This window comes from Petromyzon marinus, chromosome 32 (genome assembly GCF_048934315.1).
Source record: "Petromyzon marinus isolate PM22_M1 ecotype Great Lakes invasive population chromosome 32, UKy_Petmar_22M1.pri1.0, whole genome shotgun sequence".
NCBI lineage: Eukaryota > Metazoa > Chordata > Hyperoartia > Petromyzontiformes > Petromyzontidae > Petromyzon > Petromyzon marinus.
This window is the reverse complement of record NC_133698.1, coordinates 1,813,771-1,836,600: the sequence shown is the minus strand read 5'-3', so window position 1 is coordinate 1,836,600 and position 22,830 is coordinate 1,813,771. Positions and strand designations below refer to the sequence as shown.

Genomic DNA, 22,830 nt, shown 5'->3' with positions numbered 1-22,830 from the left:
GCCAATTCAAGGGTGGCGCGACTCTCGGCGCGCGACATCACGCGGGTGGGCACGCAATCTGTGGTCCGGCTCACTGTCGCGTTCATTTACAAGCGGGCTCGCTCGCTCTCTATCTTATTCCGCACAACACCTCCTTTGGTGTTTGTCCGATGCTATATGGAGCTATGAAGCTGCTGCTGTTGTGTAAATTAACAAACGACTGATGCGATGGGGCACGGGGGGCGGGGGTGAAGTTGTCAGCGAGTGACGGGCGTCGCGATACGTTTAGCTCCCTGCTGCTGCTGCTGCTCTGCGGTGCCCGGTGGCATCTGTCCCAGTGCGTTGCGGCCGTCACCGTGACGCTGCCCCCCCCCACTAATGAGCTCCTCCGGATGGTCCTCACCTATATCGACTGAGCCCGTTTGGCTTGAGTGGCTGCTGTCACGTTGGATCTGCTCCACACGAAATGCAGCGGATTAGCACGAGCGGCGGTGGAGGCTGCGCCGGTGCCGTCAAACATCACCATTTGCGCACCGCCGGCTTCACAGTTCTTTTCCGGCAAGGGATTGTTTTTGTTGTTATTTTCATTAGAAACTGAGGGTGCAGTTGTCTCAATCATTTCTGCTGATGGATCTGGGAGCAGACAACAGTGGTCACACCCGGCGCATAGGGGTGACCTGAGGAGGTCTTCGTTTGTCGAGGTCGTGGAGCTAGACCTGGGAAGCTCCTGGCACCACCACCCCCCTTCCCACAGGCTGTGTCTCCACGGTCACCGAGACATTCGCCGTTAACCTCGGAGGTGCTTTTCGAGAGGCGGCCGGATGGCTCAGAGGTTGGGCGTGGAGCCGGTGCCACCTAGAAACCTCGGTTCGAATCCAGGCAGCCGCCCGTGTGGTTAAACCGGGCTCTCAATTTGTCGTTGAGTTGATGGTCTCAGTATGGTCACCAATGACTGCACAAAGAAACCAATCACGGTATGGAATCTTGTTCTGTGCCTAATTTGTCTGAGTTCCAACACTGAACATCGCTATGTGTGCCATTAATTCTGAACACACGAAATTCTCCGCTGCAACGGAAGCACAATACTTTTTGTCAATCCGGTAGACCAGTCCCCTTGATAATTATTGATTCATCGGTGTTGTCTTAGGGTTACTTATGTGGTTAAATAATTAAATAAAACAGTGATCACCTTAAATTTCGATTTAAAGCTTTCGTGACTGCAGGGATTCATATTCTGGTCCGTCTAAACAATCGCCAGTTGCTGTCCGTGGTGCTAACGTTAAGAAAAAAAAACGCCACTTTTTTTCAAATTTTCTTCCTGTGGATTTCACACCTGATGATGATTGCTTGTATTGCAATCGAAATGTTGTGAGAATTGTATTGTTTTATTTGTATTATTTTGTTATTTCCCTTCTACGTGACTTTACCGAAAGAACCAAGAATATGTGATCACCTTGCGAACTTGCGTCCTCCGCGTTAGCATTTTTTTTGGGGATAAATGCCGTTCGTACACGCACGGTGCTTCTTGTCGGTCCGCTGCTGGATGAGTGCCCCTCCCACCAAAAATTGGAGTTTCCTCCTCGCAGATTCTGCCTGCGAGGCAGCAGACCCCACGGTGGATGGGGTCATGGAGATGAGGAGCTCTGCTGATAATAAAAAAATGCGGCGAGGCTCGTTCCAACGCGGCTCGCACGTAGCCAAAGCCTCCGGAGGGATGCACAGCGAGCTGGGCAGCTGGTATAATGCTGCAACGTTCTAAATGTGCGCACTTTCTCTTGCTCTCGCGCGCTACGGCCATACATCGTGGAGCCGATGGAGGCTGTGGCAGACGCGGGCAGGGGAGAGCGCGTGAGGGGAGACCCCCTTGCGGGTTTATGCTTTTTTGACGGATGATGAGACGGTGGGTTGTTAGGAATGTAAATTTAAAACTAATATGTTTATAACAGCTTTTTGTGTTTAGCTTGTCCTTCCCCCGCATCTCCTATTCATACAGTTGGCTGAGTACAGTGCAAAAGAATTGGAGTTACCGAAAGAACCAAGAATATAGTGCAAAAGAAGTTAAACATACATACATACGAACACCGTTTACCATCGTCATCGCCCCATCATCATCATCATCACCAAGGTGATGGATGTCGTCATGAGCTCTCCGCTCTCCTCATCACCGCCGTCATCGTCACCACCGTCGGCCATCTACACCACACCATTGTTATCAATCACGATCTATCCACTACTGGATGAAATCCACCCCAAGCCATATCTCATGGTCCACTGAGGTAACAATCCGCCTAGCACCGGCACGTAAGCCGATTTCATCGTTCCATCTCCACGCTGGGCGCACTCCCAGTTGAGTTCCCTCCTTTGGCTGCCGCTCCATCGTTCGACTTAACCAACGGGCATCGCCACTGCTTCTCATCATGCATCCTGGCCAAGCCCATCAAATGTTTGTAACAGTCTCTGCTGCCTCGCGAGTGTGTTTCCCCAATCCACGTGTCCCCCTCTCAGTGCAACTGCGAGCATGCACCTCTCTCTGCACTTCTCTGCGCACTTTTCAGCCTTTTCTAGTCCACATTCTTTGCCCAATGTCCATGGATCGTTCGGATCCGAATGCCCTCGCGGGTGATATGCGTTGGCTATCTCACTGACAAGATGAGATTTATGCGACAGATTCTTGCCGCGGAGAAACAGGAGACACACTGATAATGGGGTTGTAGATAAGAGTAGCTCATTGGATTTAAAATATATTTGAGCTCATTTCAAATGAACTCCCACATAACGCCTAACAGGTATGCACAGGTAGCTGGGCAAGTCAGTACTACTTAATATTAAACACAACGCAAAATAATAAATAGCATGACTGTGCAGAATATGAGTTTCAAAATAAATAAACGGACAATTCGCCTCCTTCAAAGATCTGTCCCTCCACATAAAAAAGATAAAATAAAAGTTATTACAAATCCCATCAGCCGTGCGGCCTTTTGGGAATGCATCAATTCAGCAGCATTGATTCAACACAAGCAGACCCTGGACTGGTTTTGACATTCAGTGTCTCATCAGCAGAGCCAGACTCGATCGAACCAATGCTGGTGAACTGCCAGATGTTTGATATCGGCAATAGACCATCTCTGGTGGATATGGGGGTCGTAGCTTGACCAAAAACTCAATCACACTGAAAAACTAAATAATCATTAGCATCAACGTTAGAGAATTACCACACAAGTAAATGATCCTTATGGCGGTATCCCGGGGTACCAAATAATACAAAATGGCCGAGGCAATTACATATTTTATTTTTGGGACACCAGGGGCGTACTTAACTCCGTGACTTGGGTACCAATCAATCCGAAATCAGTGCTACTACGCGATGTCGAAACGCCAAACAGCATTAAAAAATCCGTTATCGAAAAATTCAACTTTGAATAGTGCATCGTGCAGAGCTCGTCGAGATGAGTCGATTGCCGCATCGCCGACCATCAACAGACTAAAAATTACTGCATCACGGACATTAGGCGAGAGCCGGGGTACTATGGCACCACGGGGTACCATGGTGCCCCGGGGGTACTCTGGTACTATGGAACCCCGGGGGTACTACGGTACCATGGTGCCCCGGGGGTACTCTGGTACTATGGAACCCCGGGGTACTATGGCACCACGGGGTACCATGGTGCCCCGGGGGTACTCTGGTACTATGGCGCCCCGGGGGTACTCTGGTACTATGGAACCCCGGGGTACTCTGGTACTATGGAACCCCGGGGTACTCTGGTACTATGGAACCCCGGGGGTACTCTGGTGCTATGGAACCCCGGGGTACTATGGAACCCCGGGGTACTCTGGTACTATGGAACCCCGGGGTACTCTGGTACTATGGAACCCCGGGGGTACTCTGGTGCTATGGAACCCCGGGGTACTATGGAACCCCGGGGTACTCTGGTACTATGGAACCCCGGGGGTACTATGGTGCTATGGAACCCCGGGGTACTCTGGTACTATGGAACCCCGGGGTACTCTGGTACTATGGAACCCCGGGGGTACTCTGGTACTATGGAACCCCGGGGTACTATGGAACTCCGGGGTACTATGGTACTATGGAACCCCGGGGTACTCTGGTACTATGGAACCCCGGGGGTACTATGGTACTATGGAACCCCGGGGGTACTATGGTACTTTGGAACCCCGGGGTACTCTGGTACTATGGAACCCCGGGGTACTATGGTACCATGGAACCCCGGGGTACTATGGTACTATGGAACCCCGGGGGTACTATGGTACTATTGAACCCCAGGGGTACTCTGGTACTATGGAACCCCGGGGGTACTATGGTACTATTGAACCCCAGGGGTACTCTGGTACTATGGAACCCCGGGGGTACTATGGTACTATGGAACCCCGGGGGTACTCTGGTACTATGGAACCCCGGGGGTACTATGGTACTATGGAACCCCGGGGTACTCTGGTACTATGGAACCCCCGGGTACTATGTGCAGGGTGACAAGGCAGACACTACACAGTTACTTCTGTAGAAGCACGCCCTGAGGTAAATCCTAAACAGCGTGATGTCCTGTTCACCCCCACTACCCCAAAGTGTACAGTTACTAATGTAGAGTCAGTAGATACTACTACAGAGTCAGTTACTAGGATAGTCAGTAGATGCTACTGTAGGGTCACCAGATACTACTGACTGTTGTATGTAGGGTCTGTAGGTATATATGCCGACAAAATAAAAATTGGGTGGGGAGGGGTAAAAACATATTTGGAGGGGTCGGCAATTTTTTGAAACCTTTTAGACCAACTATTCACCCCCCCCCCTACTTTCTACAACTTTTTGATTCAGACCTTCTATAAAGCTCTTATTATTGACAGACAAATTGACAAACAGAACGTTGGGCTTTTATGATAGCTTAGTATTTGTGTATGTACATATTGTGTGTTTTTTGAGAGAAGACAAGTTTAGAAATATATATTTTCCCCTGGGCAAAGCCGGGTACTTCCTGCTAGTTGAGAATAAATGTTGTGTATTTTACCTGATGCACAAATGGAAAATTAAAAACCCTCCAGTGTGTGACCTTGGTCATCCAGAACAAGACCGTACAACGTAAAACGACGCAGTGCCCCGATCCACAAATACGAAGGAGACATCGCAGCGATACACTCCGCTGATCCTGACACCGTTGTCTGGTTTCATCACCTGAATGTGACATTGTAGTTGTTGCTCTGCATCTACATCAGCAGCCATACGGAAGAAGAAGCTTGTATTATAGGTTTGTGTCGAACGAGGTCCCATATCTTACAGAGAGGGCCCTTACCTATGAACAAGCTGCAGTGCCAAACACAACGCAGGTAGGTCCGTGGGGAGTAGAGGTGGGGGAGCTCCTAGGGGGCAGCTCGTGCAGGTGTATTTTTAACGGATGATGATATAGCGTATTTTTAGCAAATGATGACACAGTAAAATGGTGACATCACCATTCATCATTGTAGCACTCTCGGTACCGGCTTATTGTGATTGTTTATCAGTGCCGGACTGGCAGGAATATATTGATTATGAGCTTAACACAAAGACACCTGTGTGCTTACAGCAAAGCAGAGCAACAACACTAACAAGAGTCAATAAATATAATTGCAAAATTGTGGGAAACCGATGTCGCGACGATCTGAACTTGCCAAACTTTGACATTGCATCGAATTGCGACTAGTCCGGTGACCAAGGGGAAGAGAAGACCTCGAAGGGCAGATGGTGAGAGACTCTTAGAGTGGTGCTATGGGTCGTCTCGGCGTGTCTCTGTATGAGACTACAGGGTTACGAGAGTCTCAGACCAGATGGGGGGAAACTGTGAGGGCAGCTCTGTGGGTCTTTGTGTGAGACTATGGGTCTCTGTGTGTATCTGTGTGACTATGTGTTCCGATATGATTCTGTAGGTCTCCATGTGAGGACCCTGGGTCTCTATGGGAGTCTCAGACCAGATGGGGGGGGGAGACTGTAAGGGCAGCTCTATGTTAGGGCAGTTCTATGCACAGCGATCATCGCCCCCCCCCCCCCCTCCCCTACTGGCACACTCATGCCCCAGGTCGTTCCTTGCCTATCGTCAAGGAACCCGCACTGGCCAGCGTGAAGCATGGTCATCATCTGAGGCGGCCCACCCGGTGGTGAGGGGTGAGGCTACTTACTCCGCCCAATGTTGAGACGTCCGTTGGATGACACCATCGACCATTTGTATTTATTTATTTCACTACTGTTGTAGAAAATTGTAAATGGGTAAATAATCGCCCTTGACACATTTTATATCAGGTGCATTGGACCTGGCGCAAAGGCAACTTAATTTAAAATGCGATAAATGTTGTTGCCCTAAAAAAATAGTCAAAATAACCTTAATGAATTGACCCGCACGGCATGGGGCAGTCCTCATCCATCACTAGATTGCCAAGAGGGCTGTACACAGTGTTAAGCATTGGTAGTGTCTGTCACTGAAGAACGCGATTTTCGGGACTGAACTTACGATTGGAGCCACTTAATCGGTAGGCGACTCCTCCCGGTTCTCTTGACTTCTCACCCGGTTAAGCAAAAAAATTAACAAAACTTGAATTGTGTGTGTTTCGTGGTCAGGTGCTCAACGGCAAATTGACCATTCCTAACGCCGATCGCTCCGACAATGGAATCTACGCCTGCTGGGCTTCCAGCAACCAAGGAGAGTCGATCCACATTACCCGCCTTCTGGTGCAAGGTGCAGTATACTACACACGTGCGTGTTTGTGTAGCAGTTGCTTTGATCCGCGAGACATTGCCTCAAAAATGTCTCATTAGTACCACCCAGAGTGCGCTGCACGTGCTACGAAAGGATTTTTTGGAAAGCATTTAATCGCTAGATCACATGCCTATGATAGCAAAAGAGGTGTGGAAGCCGTTTATGAGAATAGTTTGTTAAAATGGTGGCAAAATAGTACGTGGTTTGAAATATGTACACAATGGTGAAAAAGCAATAGGGAGCATGTCTATAGAGGACAGTGCGTACACAAAGCTGTCTGCTCATGGTGGACACTGCTGCCCGTAGTGGACATCGGACACTGAACACGTTTGTCACCCCGACTGGTGCCGACCATCCCCTTGGCTCATAGGCTACTTGTATCACCGCGGTGGCTTGGAGATGTTAACTACCACGCCTGGCATGCAGGAGGTCGTGAGTTCGATCCCGACCATGATGAGATGTTAACTACCACGCCTGGTATGCAGGAGGTCGTGGGTTCGATCCTGACCCCGACGCCTGCTGTATGTTTGGAGTGTGCGTGTCTCTCTCCGTGGTTGCGTAGATTTTGCCCGGGTTGCTCTGGTTTTTCCCTCCACATTTAGAATCAACATCACACGTTTAGAGTATGTGGCCGCTACACATTTCCGCATGATAAGCCACTTTGTTGAGCTATCATTTGTGGCGTGGTCGCTTCTGAAACAGTGCCATATAGCAGCTCAGTGGGCCTTACCTGGTAAAATAAAAAATAGTTTTTTTCTTTAGTTTTATGTCTGGGTCCTGGTTTGTAGGTTTCCTTTCAATCTCCTCATGGGCCAGTGCTCTGAGTGATGCCGTAGTGTCATGGCATGATTCAAACACGGGAGCGTTTGTGATGGAACATGTATGATGCTGATGATGTATGTAGTATATGTTGACACTTCTTTCGCACCATACGTAGCCAACTGTGCTAACTGGAGGTGCTGTGCAGTGCACTTTGGGCCGCGTGAAAGAAGCGAGCGTGGAGGTCGTAAGATTAACGTTCACTCAGCAGTTGAACACATTTAGCCATTTTCTTTTTTTTATTTAGTTGTATTGTTATTCAGTAACCCAGAAAAAAAAGTTGATTCCTAAGAGGGGGAAAAACGGCAAATGACGCATAACAAACCTGGAGCGATACACCCTCAAAATTAGGGACAGACTGGGGGCATCCAGGCTTGCTACCCTCATCGCGGTAGGGGTAACGATCGGGACCGGGGCATTTATATGAAAGGGAAGAAAGAGGAGGGGTGAATCGTGTAACAAAACAGAACCGGAGCTAAAATAACATAAATGTGATGTCCAAGTTTGTCATTCTTGTTTTCTCCCTGGGGCAGCGATTGTCGTGCATTAACAGAGTTGGTGTAGTGTCCAGAGTCCCATACCTTCTCCCCGGCCCCCAATGTTCCAGTTATTCATGTTTGGGGTTCCACAGGGATGGGGACTCATTTTGCCATTTTAATAACGCGAGTAGAAGAGCTGAGCGGGCGACAACGAGCGGGCCAAACAGGGCTGCAGCGATGCGCTCTTGTGTTGCGTTTGTTTCTGGTGGTAATTGTGTTGCGTTTGTGTCTGGCAGATACTTGTGTTGCGTTTGTGTCTGGTGGTATTTCTTTTACGTTTGTGTCTGGTGGTAATTGTGTTGCGTTTGTGTCTGGTGGTAGTGTTACCTTTGTGTCTGGTGGTAATTGTGTTTGTGTTGGGTGGCAATTGTATTACTTTGTGTAGGGTGGTAATTGTGTTGAGTTTGTGTTGGGTGGTAATCTCTGTGTTCTCTCTCTCCCCCCGTGAAGGTTCTCCTGTGATCGTTCTGCCTCCCCGGAACGTGACAGCCAACATTACCCAGCATGCACTGTTCTCCTGCCGTGCCGAGGCCTACCCGTCCAACGTCACATACTCGTGGTTCAAGGTCGACAAGAACGTTCATGCTGTCAGGTGACAACAATAACAACGACGATGCCGTGTGCGTTGTGTCCGTCACGAAAAGGCGTCGCTTAGATCGGCACAGCCTCGGTGAGAGAGGGGCTGCCTCCTGGGATGGGCATCAGAGCGATCTCCACGAGTCAGACGACCAAGGGGAAGAGAAGACCTCCAAGGGCAGATGGTGGGAGACTGTTAGAGCGATGCTATGGGTCTCCGTGCGTCTCTGGCTGAGACTACAAGATACTATACGATTCTGTAGGTCTCCATATGAGACCCTTGGTTTATGTGCGAGTCTCAGAGCAGGTGGGGGGAGACTTAGGGCAGCTCTATGGTTCTCTGTGTGAGACTATGGGTCTCTGTGTGTGTCTGTGTGACGATTTATTCCTATATGATTCTGTAGGCCTCCATGTGAGACCCTGGGTCTGTGTGAGTCTCAGAGCAGGTGGGGGGAGACGGTGAGGGCAGATAGTGGAGGGCGCTGCGTCTCTACCGTGCAGCAGGAGCAGCTGTGGGGTCTGGTGGAGGGTGCAGAGCGTGAGTAGTGAGAGGGTGTGGTGGGATGCACTGCGTACACCTCACTTGGCATGTGACATGGGACCAGCCAGGTGGCTCAATGGAAAAAAGTGAGCAGCTCACATTTGGAAGGTTGTGAGTTGAAATCCTGGTTGATAAAATGAGTGCCACCTTTTGGGGGGAAGTTAACGTGAGAACTTAGCCCCTGCCATAGAAGTGTGGAATTTTCACCACTGTCTCGAGACTATCATTGGGAGATTAAAATTACAGCCAAGCTCAGTTAAGCAGGAAATTACTTTGACATGTTCATGCAATTGTGAAAAATTTTCTCTCCACAAAGAGGAACTTTAGTATCAATTCCACAAGAATGTGGTCTGCATGCAAATTTCCAAAAGGGCAGGGCCAGGTTCAGCTAAATGATTCTGTGACCATTTAAAACGAGACGGAAAACGAATTTCCTAAATGTAAAACTCATTGTTTTATAACTGCTTTTTGTTTTTAGTTCATTGTCCTTCCCCTGCACCTCCGGTTAGCGTGGTTGCCTACGTACGGTGTGAAAAAAGTTCAACATACATACTGTACATAAACACCCAGTGTCCAGTCACAACACAGGGCGGCCGGGAGGGGTGGAGGTTTTAAGGGTAAAGGCGCAGCCCTGCGATTACTTTCTTACGCCACAGCTGGCGGAAGGTCCTCTACTGGAGGGAGCTCTGGAGAGGGCTCTGTCGCGTTGGGAGCTGAGTGGTGGTGAAGTCGCTGCCAGGAATCTCCATTATTCTATCGGAGGTTCACACGAGAAAAATTATCAAATTGCTTCAAAGGGAATCTGCTTTAGGCTGCCATCCAGTGGCTGCCCTTGGAATTACCTCTGGATTTCCCTCGAGTGGGAGATTCGTGAATCGCTATGGATGTGTAGTGTCGTGCGTCTCCTTTTTATTCTCTTGCTTGAGTAGTGTCGTGCGTCTCCTTTTTATTCTCTTGCTCGAGGCTTGTGTGTGTGTGTGGCGTGCGTCGCACACACACTCAGAGACGAGGTGGTCGCAGGAGGCACTGTCCTCCACTTTTATTGTTGTTGAGTTCATGCCACCACTTGGGCCCCCTCTCTCTCATGACCATGCTGCCGCACGACCCGTCCCAGACACGACCCTGTCCGTGTTGCACCGAGGGCGTCGACCGGGACAGCCGACTAATGTCCGGCCGCGCAATGATCGGGCGAAGGCGACAGCGACGATGAGACGGGTCCAATCCCAGAACCGGCAGCCTGGGGCTCGCTCTCCGCTGCTTAGAGTCCCCTCGGCGCGGCTTAGCTCCACCCTAGCTGCACCTCCCTTCTCGAACCCACCAGAGGGTTCCAGGGGTTTCCCCAAAAGGTCTACCGTGACCCTTGCCCCAGTTCCTCCGCCCTGCCGGCACACCCGCGTATATGCTCAGTGGCGTGTGCGCTAAGTGCCCACCCGCAGTTACAGCTGCTGTACAACAGTCATCGCTATGTCACTACATATGTACATTATGTATGTTGAACTTCTTTTGCACTATACGTAGCCAACTGCACTAATCGGAGGTGCGAAGGAAGGACGACAAACTAAACACAAAAAGCAGTTCTTAAGAAATGAGTGTCCAATCTAGATGATTTTAAAGTGCAAATCTCCAGTGGCTTCCTAATATCAGAAGGAAGAGCGTTACAGACGGCTGCAGAAGCGCATCTGAAAGCGCACAATGTGGTGACCACCGTCTTTGTTCAAGGTTTCGCCAAAAGCCGCTGCTGCGTGGATCATCGGAGTGCACGTGATGATGGTTTATGCTCCTTGACGAGATCAGCGAGGTATTGTGGTTAATTTGTGGCAAGCACTGTGTGTAATGAGTGAGACCTTATAAGCATGGAGACCATTGAAACGAAGCACAAATGCCAAAAACACCATGCGGCCAGCAATAAACAGCACTCTTGAAGGTATAATAGATTAGAGTTCATACACTATGTGAATTGAGCAAAGTTACAAGGTCCTGGGAAAGGAGATGGTGGGAGAGAATTCCAAAGTGGAGCGGTGCCATGGAAGAAGTAGAAAGAGAAGCAATGTGTCTGTCAGTGTCGTGAGTGGGTGGGTTGATGAGTGAGTAAGTGGGTGAGTGATTTTGTGCGTGAGTGCATGAGTGAGTGAGTGGGAAAGTTGTTGTGACCCCCAGTGTGGCGGTCAAGCACAGTGCAGATTACATGTCAGTCTCATAGACCGAGTCCTTGACACGGATGCAGGAATCGACGAGCGAAGTTCACGGTGAGTGCATGAGTGAGTGTGTGAGTTATTGGGTGAGTGTGTGTGAATCAGTGAGTGTGAAAGTGAGTCAGTGGATGAGTGAGTGTGTCGGGGAGTAGTTGAGTGAGTGGGTGGGTGAGTGGGTGAGTGAATGAGTGCGTAGTGAGTGTGTGAGTGCGTGAGTGTGGGAGTGCGTAAGTGAGTGTGGGAGTGCGTGAGTGCCTTAGTGAGTGAGTGAGTTGTAACCTGCAGCGTGGTGGTTGAACGCACTGTGGAAGAGACAAAACAGTCCGGTCAAACGAACCCTCAACATGGGAGGAGGAATCAAAGAGTTAAGTTCGTGGAGAGAGTGGTGGTAGGGACAGGACAGCGATAGCCACGATGGACTCCCACGCATCTCCCTGGACCCCTGCACACTCGACGCTCCGCTGGCGAGGCCATGCGGGGTGTCTGTGCGGGGGGGGGCGGTGGAAAGGGGTCGATTTCCGCTAACCGCTAACAACGGTGATGGATATCCGAACCGGTCCTGCTGCGCCTCCCTCTAGGTCGACTTGGCCTTAAACGAGTACCCGGTGCGGTGGTGTGTAAAATATCGGCCGGGCGTTGTTCTGGCCACACTAGCCCCTTGGTAGTCGCTAACAGTACTTGACCCCAACAGGCAGAATAGGCTACACGAGGGATCTTTGCCTTTGTGCGCCGCCAGTGGGCTGGAGGGGCGTGTGCGGGTGCTGCTGGACGGGAGCCTGCTCATCTACCGCGCCAGCCCGAACGATGCGGGGGCCTACTCCTGCGTGGCGAGCAACGGCCTGGGAAACGCCGCCACCGCCTCGGCGCACCTCACCATCCACTGTGAGCCACCGCACTGCACCGTACCGCACCACACCGCACCGTACCACACCGTACCACACCGCACCGTACCACACCGTACCACACCAAACCGTACCACGCCCCACTGCACCATGCCACCAAAGCACACCGAGCCATAGCCAGACGTGTCGGCGTCCCGGACAACAACAAGCTACCCCCTCCACCCCTGAGCTCACCACACAGTTGAGCCTTCCCTCCCCGCCCTGCCCGTCCCCCCCTCCCCGCCCGCCCCACCGCTGCGGCGGCACCCGAGGGTGTAGCAGCACTCGGCAGATTCTGCCACAAACGTTCAGCGATCGGGTTACAGAATTCCATGGTAAACAGGCTCCTGTCTACCCTCTGGTGGATGAACGCCTCCCCACGCCATGTCGGTCATTGAGCTTGTTTGACCATACTTCACGCTGGTCAGTGCGGGTTGGTGAAGGGGGTGATGGGGGAGGAGGTGGCAAGATCCGTTCAGATATCTCTCGCCACTGATGTTCGCTGTCGCCAGGACTCAAACTCAGGTGTTGGCAGGTACAGAGTGTTCGCCACTGTGGCGTCTCCCCATCCAATTATGATGATTGTATATGTGTAGTGAGTCCAATTGAGTTGCAGACGTTGTCTTGGGAGCAACACTATTTATTCAATAAATCAACGTAACATAACACAACCTATACTTGGGTGTTGAATGCTCATCTAGCCACGCTACAGCAGAACTAGACACGGTTCGCTATCCCGGCCCGGACCACAAGCTAGATCCCGGACCACGTGGCTAGAGGCTTCTTTTACCCGACATGGATCTTCATCACCAGCAACACGAAGAACCCCGAACCCCCCATGGGGCCCCCGTTATATCGGCCCAGGCTGAGGCTGGCTCCGCCCCTCGCCCCGCCCACCTTCTAGATCTCTAGAGCTCTTTCCCAAAGGCTCCCCGAGAGCTCTTTTATACCACGTGACCACCCAGCTGCCCCCGTCCACCGGTGGCCCGGTCACGTGTCGGCAGGTCAACCAGCGTATCATGCCCCAACGTAACCCTGGCTGACTGACACTCCCTCTCGCTCCCTCACCGGGAGCCCGCACCGCGCATTGTCCGTGGTGCCTCCGCGCTGACCAGCGCTCACCCAAGCCCCGCTAGGGCTGGTACTACACCCAGTAAGCAGGCTACACATAATGCCAACACATTATCCGCCATGGCTTTGCAAGCCCGTCACCACACAGTGGCAATCACAGTCACTACATCTGCATACAAATGCTAGGAATGATTTTTCACGTGGAACCGAGTCCGCATCAAGTGAGCGGTGAGCAGATTGTACTCATTGCTTGCCATGGTACTCGAACGAACTCGCGGTTCACGCACAGCAGCAACGGCTGTGCCCCACAGAGCATGCTGCATGAAGCGGATTCTCTGGTTTGCACTCGCCGTCCAGTTCTGCACCCCGAAAAACATTTTGTCTCTGCACAAAATGAGACTGCATTTCTTGTTATTAATGGTGACAGGAGCGTGTGAGGTGGCGGCAGCGGCAGCTTGCAGGACGCCTTCATCCAGCAGTGGATTGAACGTGGCTGTTGATGACGATGATGAATGGCGACAAGAGGAATGACCACCGCTTGATTCGTAAAGCCACGACATTCTCGATTTCTCCCCTTGCCCCCCCTCCCCCCACGCGATGCCCCCGAGGGTTTGCTTTGCGAGCAGCACCGCCGCAACAGAGCCCTCGCCATTCGTGCTCAGTCCTGGTCGCTGGTCAACTCCACCACCACCACCATCATCACCACCTCTCTCTGGGGGGCCGATAAAATAGGTACTAAATTTTGATTTAAAGCTTTCGTGACTGCAGGGATTGATATTCTTGGTTCTTTCGGTAAAATATACGTGACTTTACCGAAAGAACCAAGAATATAAAAATAGGTAGTGTTTTGTGGGAAGCTGACTGCGGTTGTCCAGTGGAGAGACTGGCTTTCACACTGGCTCATAGATGAGTGCTGCCCAATGCCTGTTTAGTGAAACTAAATACTCTTAAAACTATAAACGATTTTTATTTTACCAGGTAATGCCCACTGAGCTGTATAGCTCAAATGATAGCTCAATGAAGTGGCTTATCATCATGTGGAAATTTAGAGCAGCAGCCAAATATTCTGAACGTGTGATGTTGATTCTAAATGTGGAGGAAAAAACCGGAGGACCCGGATAAAAATCCACGCGACCGCGGAGAAAGAGATATGCAAATTTCACATATACATAATTGCCAGTACCAAAATATAATAGGGTTTTTCTCCTTTTTTCTGGCAACAAAACTTAAACCTTTTTTACAAGGATTCATGTCTGCAATAACCACAATACTTGCAGTCAAAATGCAAACAAAAACACACTGAAAATATATATACGCCAAAAGGCGTATAGCCTTTTGCGTCATCTGGTCTAGCACCAATTGAGAAAGCTGTCTCTGGTGTGGACCAATCAGTTTCAAGGACAATGCATATATTATCAGTGTGTTTTTTGTTTGCATTTTGACTGCAAGTATTGTGGTTAATGCAGACATGAATCCTCGTAAAAAAAGGTTTCAGTTTTGTTGCCAGAAAAAAGGGGAAAAACCCTATTATTTCACATATACAGGCATCAGGGTCAGGATCGAACCCACGACCTCCTGTTTACCAGAATCAGAAAGGGTTTTATTCGCCATGAAAGTTCACACCGACACGGAATTTACTTTGGCAGGATGGTACATACATTCAACATATAGGAATCTAAAATCTTAAATAAGTTTTAAACAAGTTTTACTATAATAATAAGGGTTAAAAGTCTAACTAACACCAAGGGGCTGAAGTATATAAAATAGCTTTAAGATATAATTTAAAAATACAAATAGGTTAACATAGTTAATATCGGCAAGGTGTCATTATGTATATAAAATGTTAAAATCAGTGTAAGCCCTTGGCCTTGATTAACAGGCCAGCAGCAGATGGGAGGAAACTGTTTTTATGGCGTGAGGTTTTGGTCCTGATGGACCGAAGCCTTCTGCCGGAGGGGAGTAGCTGAAACAGAGAGTGTCCAGGGTGGGAGGAATCGGCCACAATCTTCCTCGCTCGCCTCATGGTCCTTGTCATGTGCAGGTCCTCGAGGGTTGGTAGATTGCAGGCAATTACCTTCTCAGCAGTGTGGATGATACGCTGCAGTCTGCTCTTGTCCTTGGCAGTGGCAGCAGCGTACCAGACGGTTATGGAGGAGGTGAGGATGGATTCAATGATCGCTGTATAGAATTGCACCATCATTGTCTTTGGCAGGTTGAATTTCTTCAGCTGCCGTAGAAAGTACATCCTCTGTTGAGCTGTCTTGGTGAGGGAGCTGATGTTCAGTTCCCACTTGAGGTCCCGGGAGAGAATAGTGCCCAGGAAGCGGAAGGACTCTACAATTTTGACTGGGGAGTCTAACAGGGTGATGGGGGTGAGTGGGGCTGTATTCTTCCTGAAGTCCACAACCATCTCAACTGTCTTTAGAGCATTTAGCTCTAAGTTGTTCTGGCTACACCAGGTCACCAGGTTGTCAGCTTCCCACCTATAGTCAGACTCATCCCCACCAGAGATCAGCCCAATGAGGGTGGTGTCGTCCGCAAACTTCAAGAGTTTGACGGACAGATGATTGGAGGTGCAGCTGTTGGTATACAGGGAGAAGAGCAGTGGGGAAAGGACGCAGCCCTGAGGAATTCCGGTGCTGATGGACCTGGAGTCAGAGACTTGTGTTCCCAGCTTAACGCACTGCTTCCTGTCAGACAGGAAGTCTGTGATCCACCTGCAGGTGGAGTAGGGCACGTTCAGCTGGAAGAGCTTGTCCTGAAGCAGGGCAGGGATGATGGTGTTGAAGGCAGAGCTGAAGTCCGCAAACCGGATCCTGGCGTAGGATGCTGGGGCGTCCAGATGCTGTAGGGTGAAGTGGAGGGCCATGTTAACTGCGTCGTCCACAGACCTGTTGGCTCTGTAGGCAAACTGAAGGGGGTCCAGGAGAGGGTCTGTGATGGCTTTGAGGTGTGCCAGGACCAGGTGCTCAAAAGACTTCATTACCACAGATGTAAGGGCGACCGGTCTGTAATCATTTAGTCCTGTTGGCCTTAGCTTTTTGGGCACAGGGATGATGGTGGAGGACTTGAGACAGGCTGGTACATGGCATGTCTCCAGGGAGGTGTTAAAGATGTTGGTGAACACCGGAGACAGCTGGTCAGCGCAGTGCCTGAGGGTGGCTGGAGAGACAGAGTCCGGCCCGGCTGCTTTGCGTGGAATTCTGCCTCTTGAAAATTCTATTAACTTCTCCCTCCTGAAAGGAGAGAGTCGTCTCTGTACCAGGCAAGGTAGTTAACATCTCACAACCACGGCGACCCAGTTAAACTAAACTACATTATTTTTATCATGTGTACATTTATAGGAGTCAAATACTCTAAATGCGTGATGTTGATTCTAAATGTGGAAGGAAAAACTGGTGGACTGGAGAAGAATCCACAAGACCACGGAGAGAGCATGCAATCTCGAAATATGCAGGCATCAGGATCGGGATCGAGTAAACAGCTTTCCACTTCGGCGGCCCAGTTAGGGAAACGCTGCTCGTTTAGCAGGTCGTCGGGGCCACTGCGTGAGGAATTACAGTGATAATTTAATTGATGGTGTTGAAGTTGGTGGGAGAAATATAAGGTGATACATTTATAGATACCCCACTAAAATGGTAGGGGGGATGACTCAGCCCATAATTCCTCCGGGTCGATAAAATACATATCATGTTGTGGAAATTCAATAATAGTCGCCATACGGACAACTGCGACTCTGCCATAGGAATGTGGAGATTCTTCCACTGGCCCAGGGCTGCAAACAGACGATGAGCACCACCTCAATGTTAAAGTGAGCAGGATATCATTTTGACTTTTCCCTTCTGACCTGTATAATTGACATTTTAACTTCAATGCCACAGGTATGGATGAACAGCGCTGATGAGAGAAGCCAGCCAGTAACTCCCACCCAGGGGATAAACATTGTCGGAAGAGCACGCGGACTATCGCGTGATACTCGTGACAGCATTTGTCATACAGACACTGATGCCTGTGGTGGATTCGGCGCATGAATGCACTGCAGCACAGCAGTGAGTGAGAGGTGGTGGCGATTTGGGTAGGCCTTCATCCAGCAGTGGATTAACCACGGATTGATGCATCGGTGCCCAAGGGTAATGAAAAACGTGCTTCCTCGACACTGACCAGTACTGACGCGCTGGCACCTGCATCTCCCTTGCTGGGAGTGTGGTTCTGACCCCGTGTCCACGGCAATCGGCCTGTGTCTGAATCACGGTGGCAATCCGGCATGCGTCCCACGGTGATGGCAATTCGGTTGGAAACAAGAGACAGCCTCTTCGGTTCACGGGGAAGGCTCTTTGCTAATAGTTGTGTCTCCCATTCAAAGGTGTCCACGTTGATAATGCAGATTCAAGATTTGATTAAGAAAGAATGCGGGTCCTTTCAGCAGCAGAAGGCATTAGAGGCATCGGCGCTGTTTGAAGCTTACACGTTGGAGAGAACAAATAAATGCTAGACCGGGTTATATGTGGTTCAGCAACATGGCCATTATCAACAACAAGATAAAGAAAACGGAACAACTGTCGAGGGCACACCACATTGTGGATAGACGCATGCTTGGAATTGCATTGAGAGATGGAGAGAGGAGCACGCGGATTAGACAGTGTACGCTTGTTATTGGCGTCATCCTAACTGTTCAGAAGAGTGAGTTGGGGTTTGGCCAGGACGTGTCATGGTTAAAGGGGCGATGGACCACGGTCGAGAATAATACTGGAGTCGCAGGCAAGGCATGGATCTCGCCTGTTGAGAGGAGGTGCTGTGTGGAATATTGAGAGGTTGGTGGTGGCTTGGAAGGCCTTTATAAATCCAGCAGTGGATTGATCACGCGTGTATGTATGTGGAATTTATTTCACACCGTACGTAGCGTAGCCAACCATGCTAATCAGAGGTATGGGGGAAGGATGACAAATCATCATGGCTAATGATGATGACAACAGCACAACCTTTGCGGGCTGCACACGAGTGTGTTGCAGCTACGGAGCCCATCTAGTGGGCCGGTTCCCGTGGGCAGCTAAAAAGTTGTGGCCTTGGCCTGCTGCATAAAACCTCCCCATGGGCCGCCTTTGGCCTGAGGGTGTTCGTGTTTGATGCCCCCTCTTCCAGACCCAAAAGTAAACTCATTCAATAAGCGGTACAACATTGACTTGGCACGTCATGAAAATTTCGCCTCGGAAAATATGGGGATGTAATTGACACAAAATTACCGCTGTGGTGCAAAGAACATTGTTCACGGCTGGGCCGCTCCCTACTGCGCCCATATGGACGTGCCCTCCATAGACTGTGCCATCCATGGGCTGTACCCTCCACGAGCCGTGCTCTACATTAGCTATGCCCTCCAGGAGTCGTGCGTGTACGCCATGCAGCTCCGAGGGGCACGCGGTGCGACGCCGCAGCACTTGCGTCCCCAGTGCATGCGCGGATTGCTGCCACGCCAGGTGTTGTCGCCATTTCTGAGGTGCAATGAGAGGGGGGAAACTCTATACAACCCTTTGTTGTGAGTGGTGTATTTGTTAACGTTCTTTGAAGAGTTAAAGATCTCCTAGGACAGCAGCTGCTGCCTCCTCGCCAAGAGGATGATCCTGGGAAATCCAGGGCAGGTGGTGAGCCCTACAAGACAGAGACCAATTTTTGTTGTAGGGATGCATCTCAGATTTAACCAGCGTGGATGTTTAAGGACAATTCTCGATCTCTTTGGGATGTTGAATCAATGGCGTTGCGGGGCTGGTTGAAGGTGTCTTCGTGCTAGCAATGGCGACATCAGACGATGCCACTTGGTGAGAAAAGCACGGAAGTGACATCATGAAAGTGGCATTGCTTCCTGTGAAGTCATGTTTTTGGATCAATCTGAAAATAAAAAATATAAATTCAGATCCGAAATTTGGTATCCAAAGAGGATATATATATATTTTTTTATTTTGGATAATCCCAAAATGGGAACACATCTCAAGTTTGATTCGGGAATCAATGTTGTGGTTGGGCCACGTAATGATCCGCTAAGTAGAAGAACAATTCTCAAAACCAAATACTACCAGAGCATGTTTTTTGTCTGCATGTTCACCATGAGTATATGTGGTCAATGCAGTTTCAGATTGGTGTTTCAACATCTTAACACCTGTTTTATTGCCAGAAAGGGTAAAGCCTATTCTTATGCACCAAGCATCTTCAGCAAAGTGCAGGAAGTCAGCATAACAATTTTTAGAATCTGGCTACCCGAGTTCGATTCCTGTTCATGGTCAACACCAGTGACGATTATCTGAACCAGTCCTGGACCTTGGCTAGGTTGACTCAACTTCAAACGAGTATCTTGCGCGGTGTGTAAAACCATCGTCACTGGGGAGACAAAGGCACCCACCCGCCTAGTGTGCTGCTCGCTAACAGCACTTGCCCCAAAAGTCTGTTAAGGCTACACCGGGGGGGATCTTTGTCTCACAGACCCGGCGCGGGTGGTGGGCATGCCGGCAGTGACGTACGTGCCCATTGGCCTGGCCGGCTTCGTGCGCTGCCCCGCGGACGCAGTGCCCCCCGTGTTGCGCATCGACTGGAAACGGGACGGCCGACCTCTTGACCTGCAAGCGGTGAGCGCCCCCCCACACACCCCCCCCCACCTCTATCCCCTCCCTCCTCTCACCTCACTGTGCTTCTCCACAATGGCTGCCGTTTCCTCTTCCCCCATGCAAGTTTTAGAAGAGGCGTCCCGCCATGTGAATGTCGGCTCACTGTGATGGCGATTGAAAACCACAGAGGAAAGGAATAAAAAGAATAAAAAGTATTAAATTACATTTCCTGTAACAAAAGTTCGCTTGGACGAAATTCATTTGACAAACCGTTTAAAGTCAAATGAAGTTACGCCAATGATTGCACTGGTATGTAGACAGAGAAGGACATGAGTCGAACACAAGCGCTTGTGAAGGTGTCGCACAGCAGCGCTGACTAGTGATGTAGGTGGGAGAGGCGCCGAGGGTGCTCGTGAAGTGACGGACCTCCCGGGGTTCGGTGGCATTCGCGGGGCGTGGAGGGAGAGAATCCCGAGGTGAGATTCCAGACCTGGATGCTCCATGGTGTCATGGGGCGTCCAAGGTCCCGAAGGAGTGGCGTGACGGCTCTGGGTAAGTGATGGGCGTTGAGTGTCGACGCCAAGTATGCCGTGTTTTCCTCCTGCCCTACCGCCGGCAGATGCTGGGGTGGTTCCAGCGAGCAGATGGGGCGCTTGTGATCCCCGAGGTGAGCAAGGCGGCGCTGGGCTCCTACAGCTGCACCCCGCACAACGCCTACGGCAGCATGGGAGAGTCAGCCAGCACCCAGCTCATACTCAAGGTGGGGCGCATCGCCAGGGAGACTTTCGCTTGTCCGCAGAAAAGGTAAAGGTGCAGCCCTGGCGACGTCATGCCAGTGCTGGTGCATAGGACGTCCGCTCGAGGTCGCTCTGGATGTCCTCTCCGGCCGGCATTTATTTTTTTGGTGTGAGAGCGCGCCGATTGACCGGCTGTGGTGGTGAACTCATTCTCACCGCTGGGTGGACAGAGCCTGTGGTAGGGGAGGGGGGAATTTAAGAAACTTGCCCCATTAATTACAACTGCTGCGCCGGGAGGTTGAACCGGAGCGCTCGAAGCAGTGCCAACCATTACGGGACGCTTCCTCTGTGTGTGTGGCCAGGTCAGGATTGGTGGTAGAGCCGGGGGCTCACAAGCAGAAGTGTGCAAGTTCAAACCCTGATTGGGGGTCGATGGAATAAGTACCACTTTGTGGGGAGGTCAGTAGTGGTTGTCTCGGTTGCGAGATGTCAACTACCTCGCCTGGTATGCAGGTGGTCATGAGTTCGGTCTCGACCCTGACGCCTGCTGTATATTTGGAGTTTGCATGTTCTCCCCGTGGTCGCATGGATTTTTCTCTGGGTCTTCCGGTTTTCCTTACACATTTAGAATCAACGTGCGTTTAGAGTATTTGGCTGCTATAAATTTCCACGTGATAAGCCATTTCGTTCAGCTATCATTTGTGAAAGCCAGGTCACTCCTGAAAAAGAGCGACATAGCTCGGTTGGCCTTACCTGGTAAAATAAAATAAAATATTTGAAAGTTTAATATTTTATAGACTCACCGCCACCACAGGAACGAGGAAATCTCCACCGCCGACTTTAGGGCCATCGGTGGGAGATGAGCGCCGCCTCGACGACGCTCGTTAAAGCTGGAGTTTGCTCTGACTCTTGATTTGCGCGCGCGTGCCCACGTGTGTCTGTGTGTGTGCGTGCCAAGCCTCCCCCATACTTTACGCTGGTACCGGCGCGGGAATACAAGCAGGAGGTGGGGCGTGAGCTGCGCATCCCCTGCTCGGCGGTTGGAGACCCACCCCCCTCCTACTCCTGGAGGCAGGTGAGCAGCAGCAGCAGTAGCACCGGCGCCAAGAGCAGCCGCACCAGTGCCAGCAGCGCTCCCGATAGCGGCGCCACTGTGGGCCCACTACTCGGGTTGTTCATGAACAGCGACACCCCGATTTATGTCGTTTCACATATTCGTGGTCGCTTTATTAGTACAGCCGCGTGTTGTACTTTTCATACCGCGAATTGGATATAACGCGATGTATGTTTAAGGAGCACACATTTTTACGACGCGGATGCGAATTGGATATAACGCGATTGAGTGAAGGGAATTACGTTGCGTAATTAGGAATAAGCGGTCGTACGGCTGCCTCGGTGTAGCATCGCACAAGGTGGGATGCTGCTGGATGCTTCTAGATGCTATCCACGCACCTCAGTCTTTGTTCGGCCTGCATACGCATCTCACGTGTTATCGCTGGCTGCTTCACCCTATATTATATTTTATTCATCATAAAACGATTTTTCCATATCGCGGCATTTTTCAGGAACGCAACAACTACCACGTTATAGGAGAACAGACTGTGTACCACTACCTGATTGTCATCGCCTCAACCCACCTCCGTTTAGCACGGTTGGCTATGTACAGTACTAGAAGAAGTTTAACATTCACACTGACGTCGCTGACAGCATCACCCGTCCTTTCTGGTATCCGTCTTCTCGGGCCTTCGCCGCCACCTACCCTGTACACGAGCTACTTTGCATCGCGCGTAAAGAAGTCTACTGTACCATAGATTACAATATATTATTTACGTATGGTATTTTGGTGATTTTTTTAGTGTACTCTATTGTATTGTACCCTGTATAATTTGTGTTAAAGTTTACTGCTTGTACCCTGAGCACGGAGTTTTCAGTCATTTAATGTAACATTGTGGATACATGTAAGATGAAGATGCGCGCATTAACGGACAGCGTCACCACAATGAGTAGGTTGGCAGGTTGCGTGCAGTGGGGTAAAGTGTGGGTACATCGACCTCTTCACAGATGCCTTGCCAGCGGTGGAAAAGAAGGTCAAATACCTTCCCGAGTGGAGGCTCTTCCCGAGGGTGGGAAATATTTGGAGACGTTTTAATTTCGAGCCTTGGCCCATG

General features: G+C 50.4%; 1 protein-coding gene across 2 annotated transcripts in view; it reads left to right on the top strand.

Annotated features, from left to right (window-relative positions):
* Nucleotides 1-22,830, top strand: part of IGSF9B (immunoglobulin superfamily member 9B) — a 164,239-nt gene that overhangs the window by 97,316 nt on the left and 44,093 nt on the right. For both annotated transcript variants that reach the window (XM_032964378.2, XM_032964377.2), the window contains exons 5-10: nucleotides 6,578-6,695; nucleotides 8,525-8,666; nucleotides 12,120-12,265; nucleotides 19,804-19,946; nucleotides 20,545-20,685; nucleotides 21,621-21,737. In XM_032964378.2, the coding sequence (XP_032820269.1) occupies nucleotides 6,578-6,695; nucleotides 8,525-8,666; nucleotides 12,120-12,265; nucleotides 19,804-19,946; nucleotides 20,545-20,685; nucleotides 21,621-21,737 (807 nt within the window). The remainder of the gene's footprint in view (nucleotides 1-6,577; nucleotides 6,696-8,524; nucleotides 8,667-12,119; nucleotides 12,266-19,803; nucleotides 19,947-20,544; nucleotides 20,686-21,620; nucleotides 21,738-22,830) is intronic.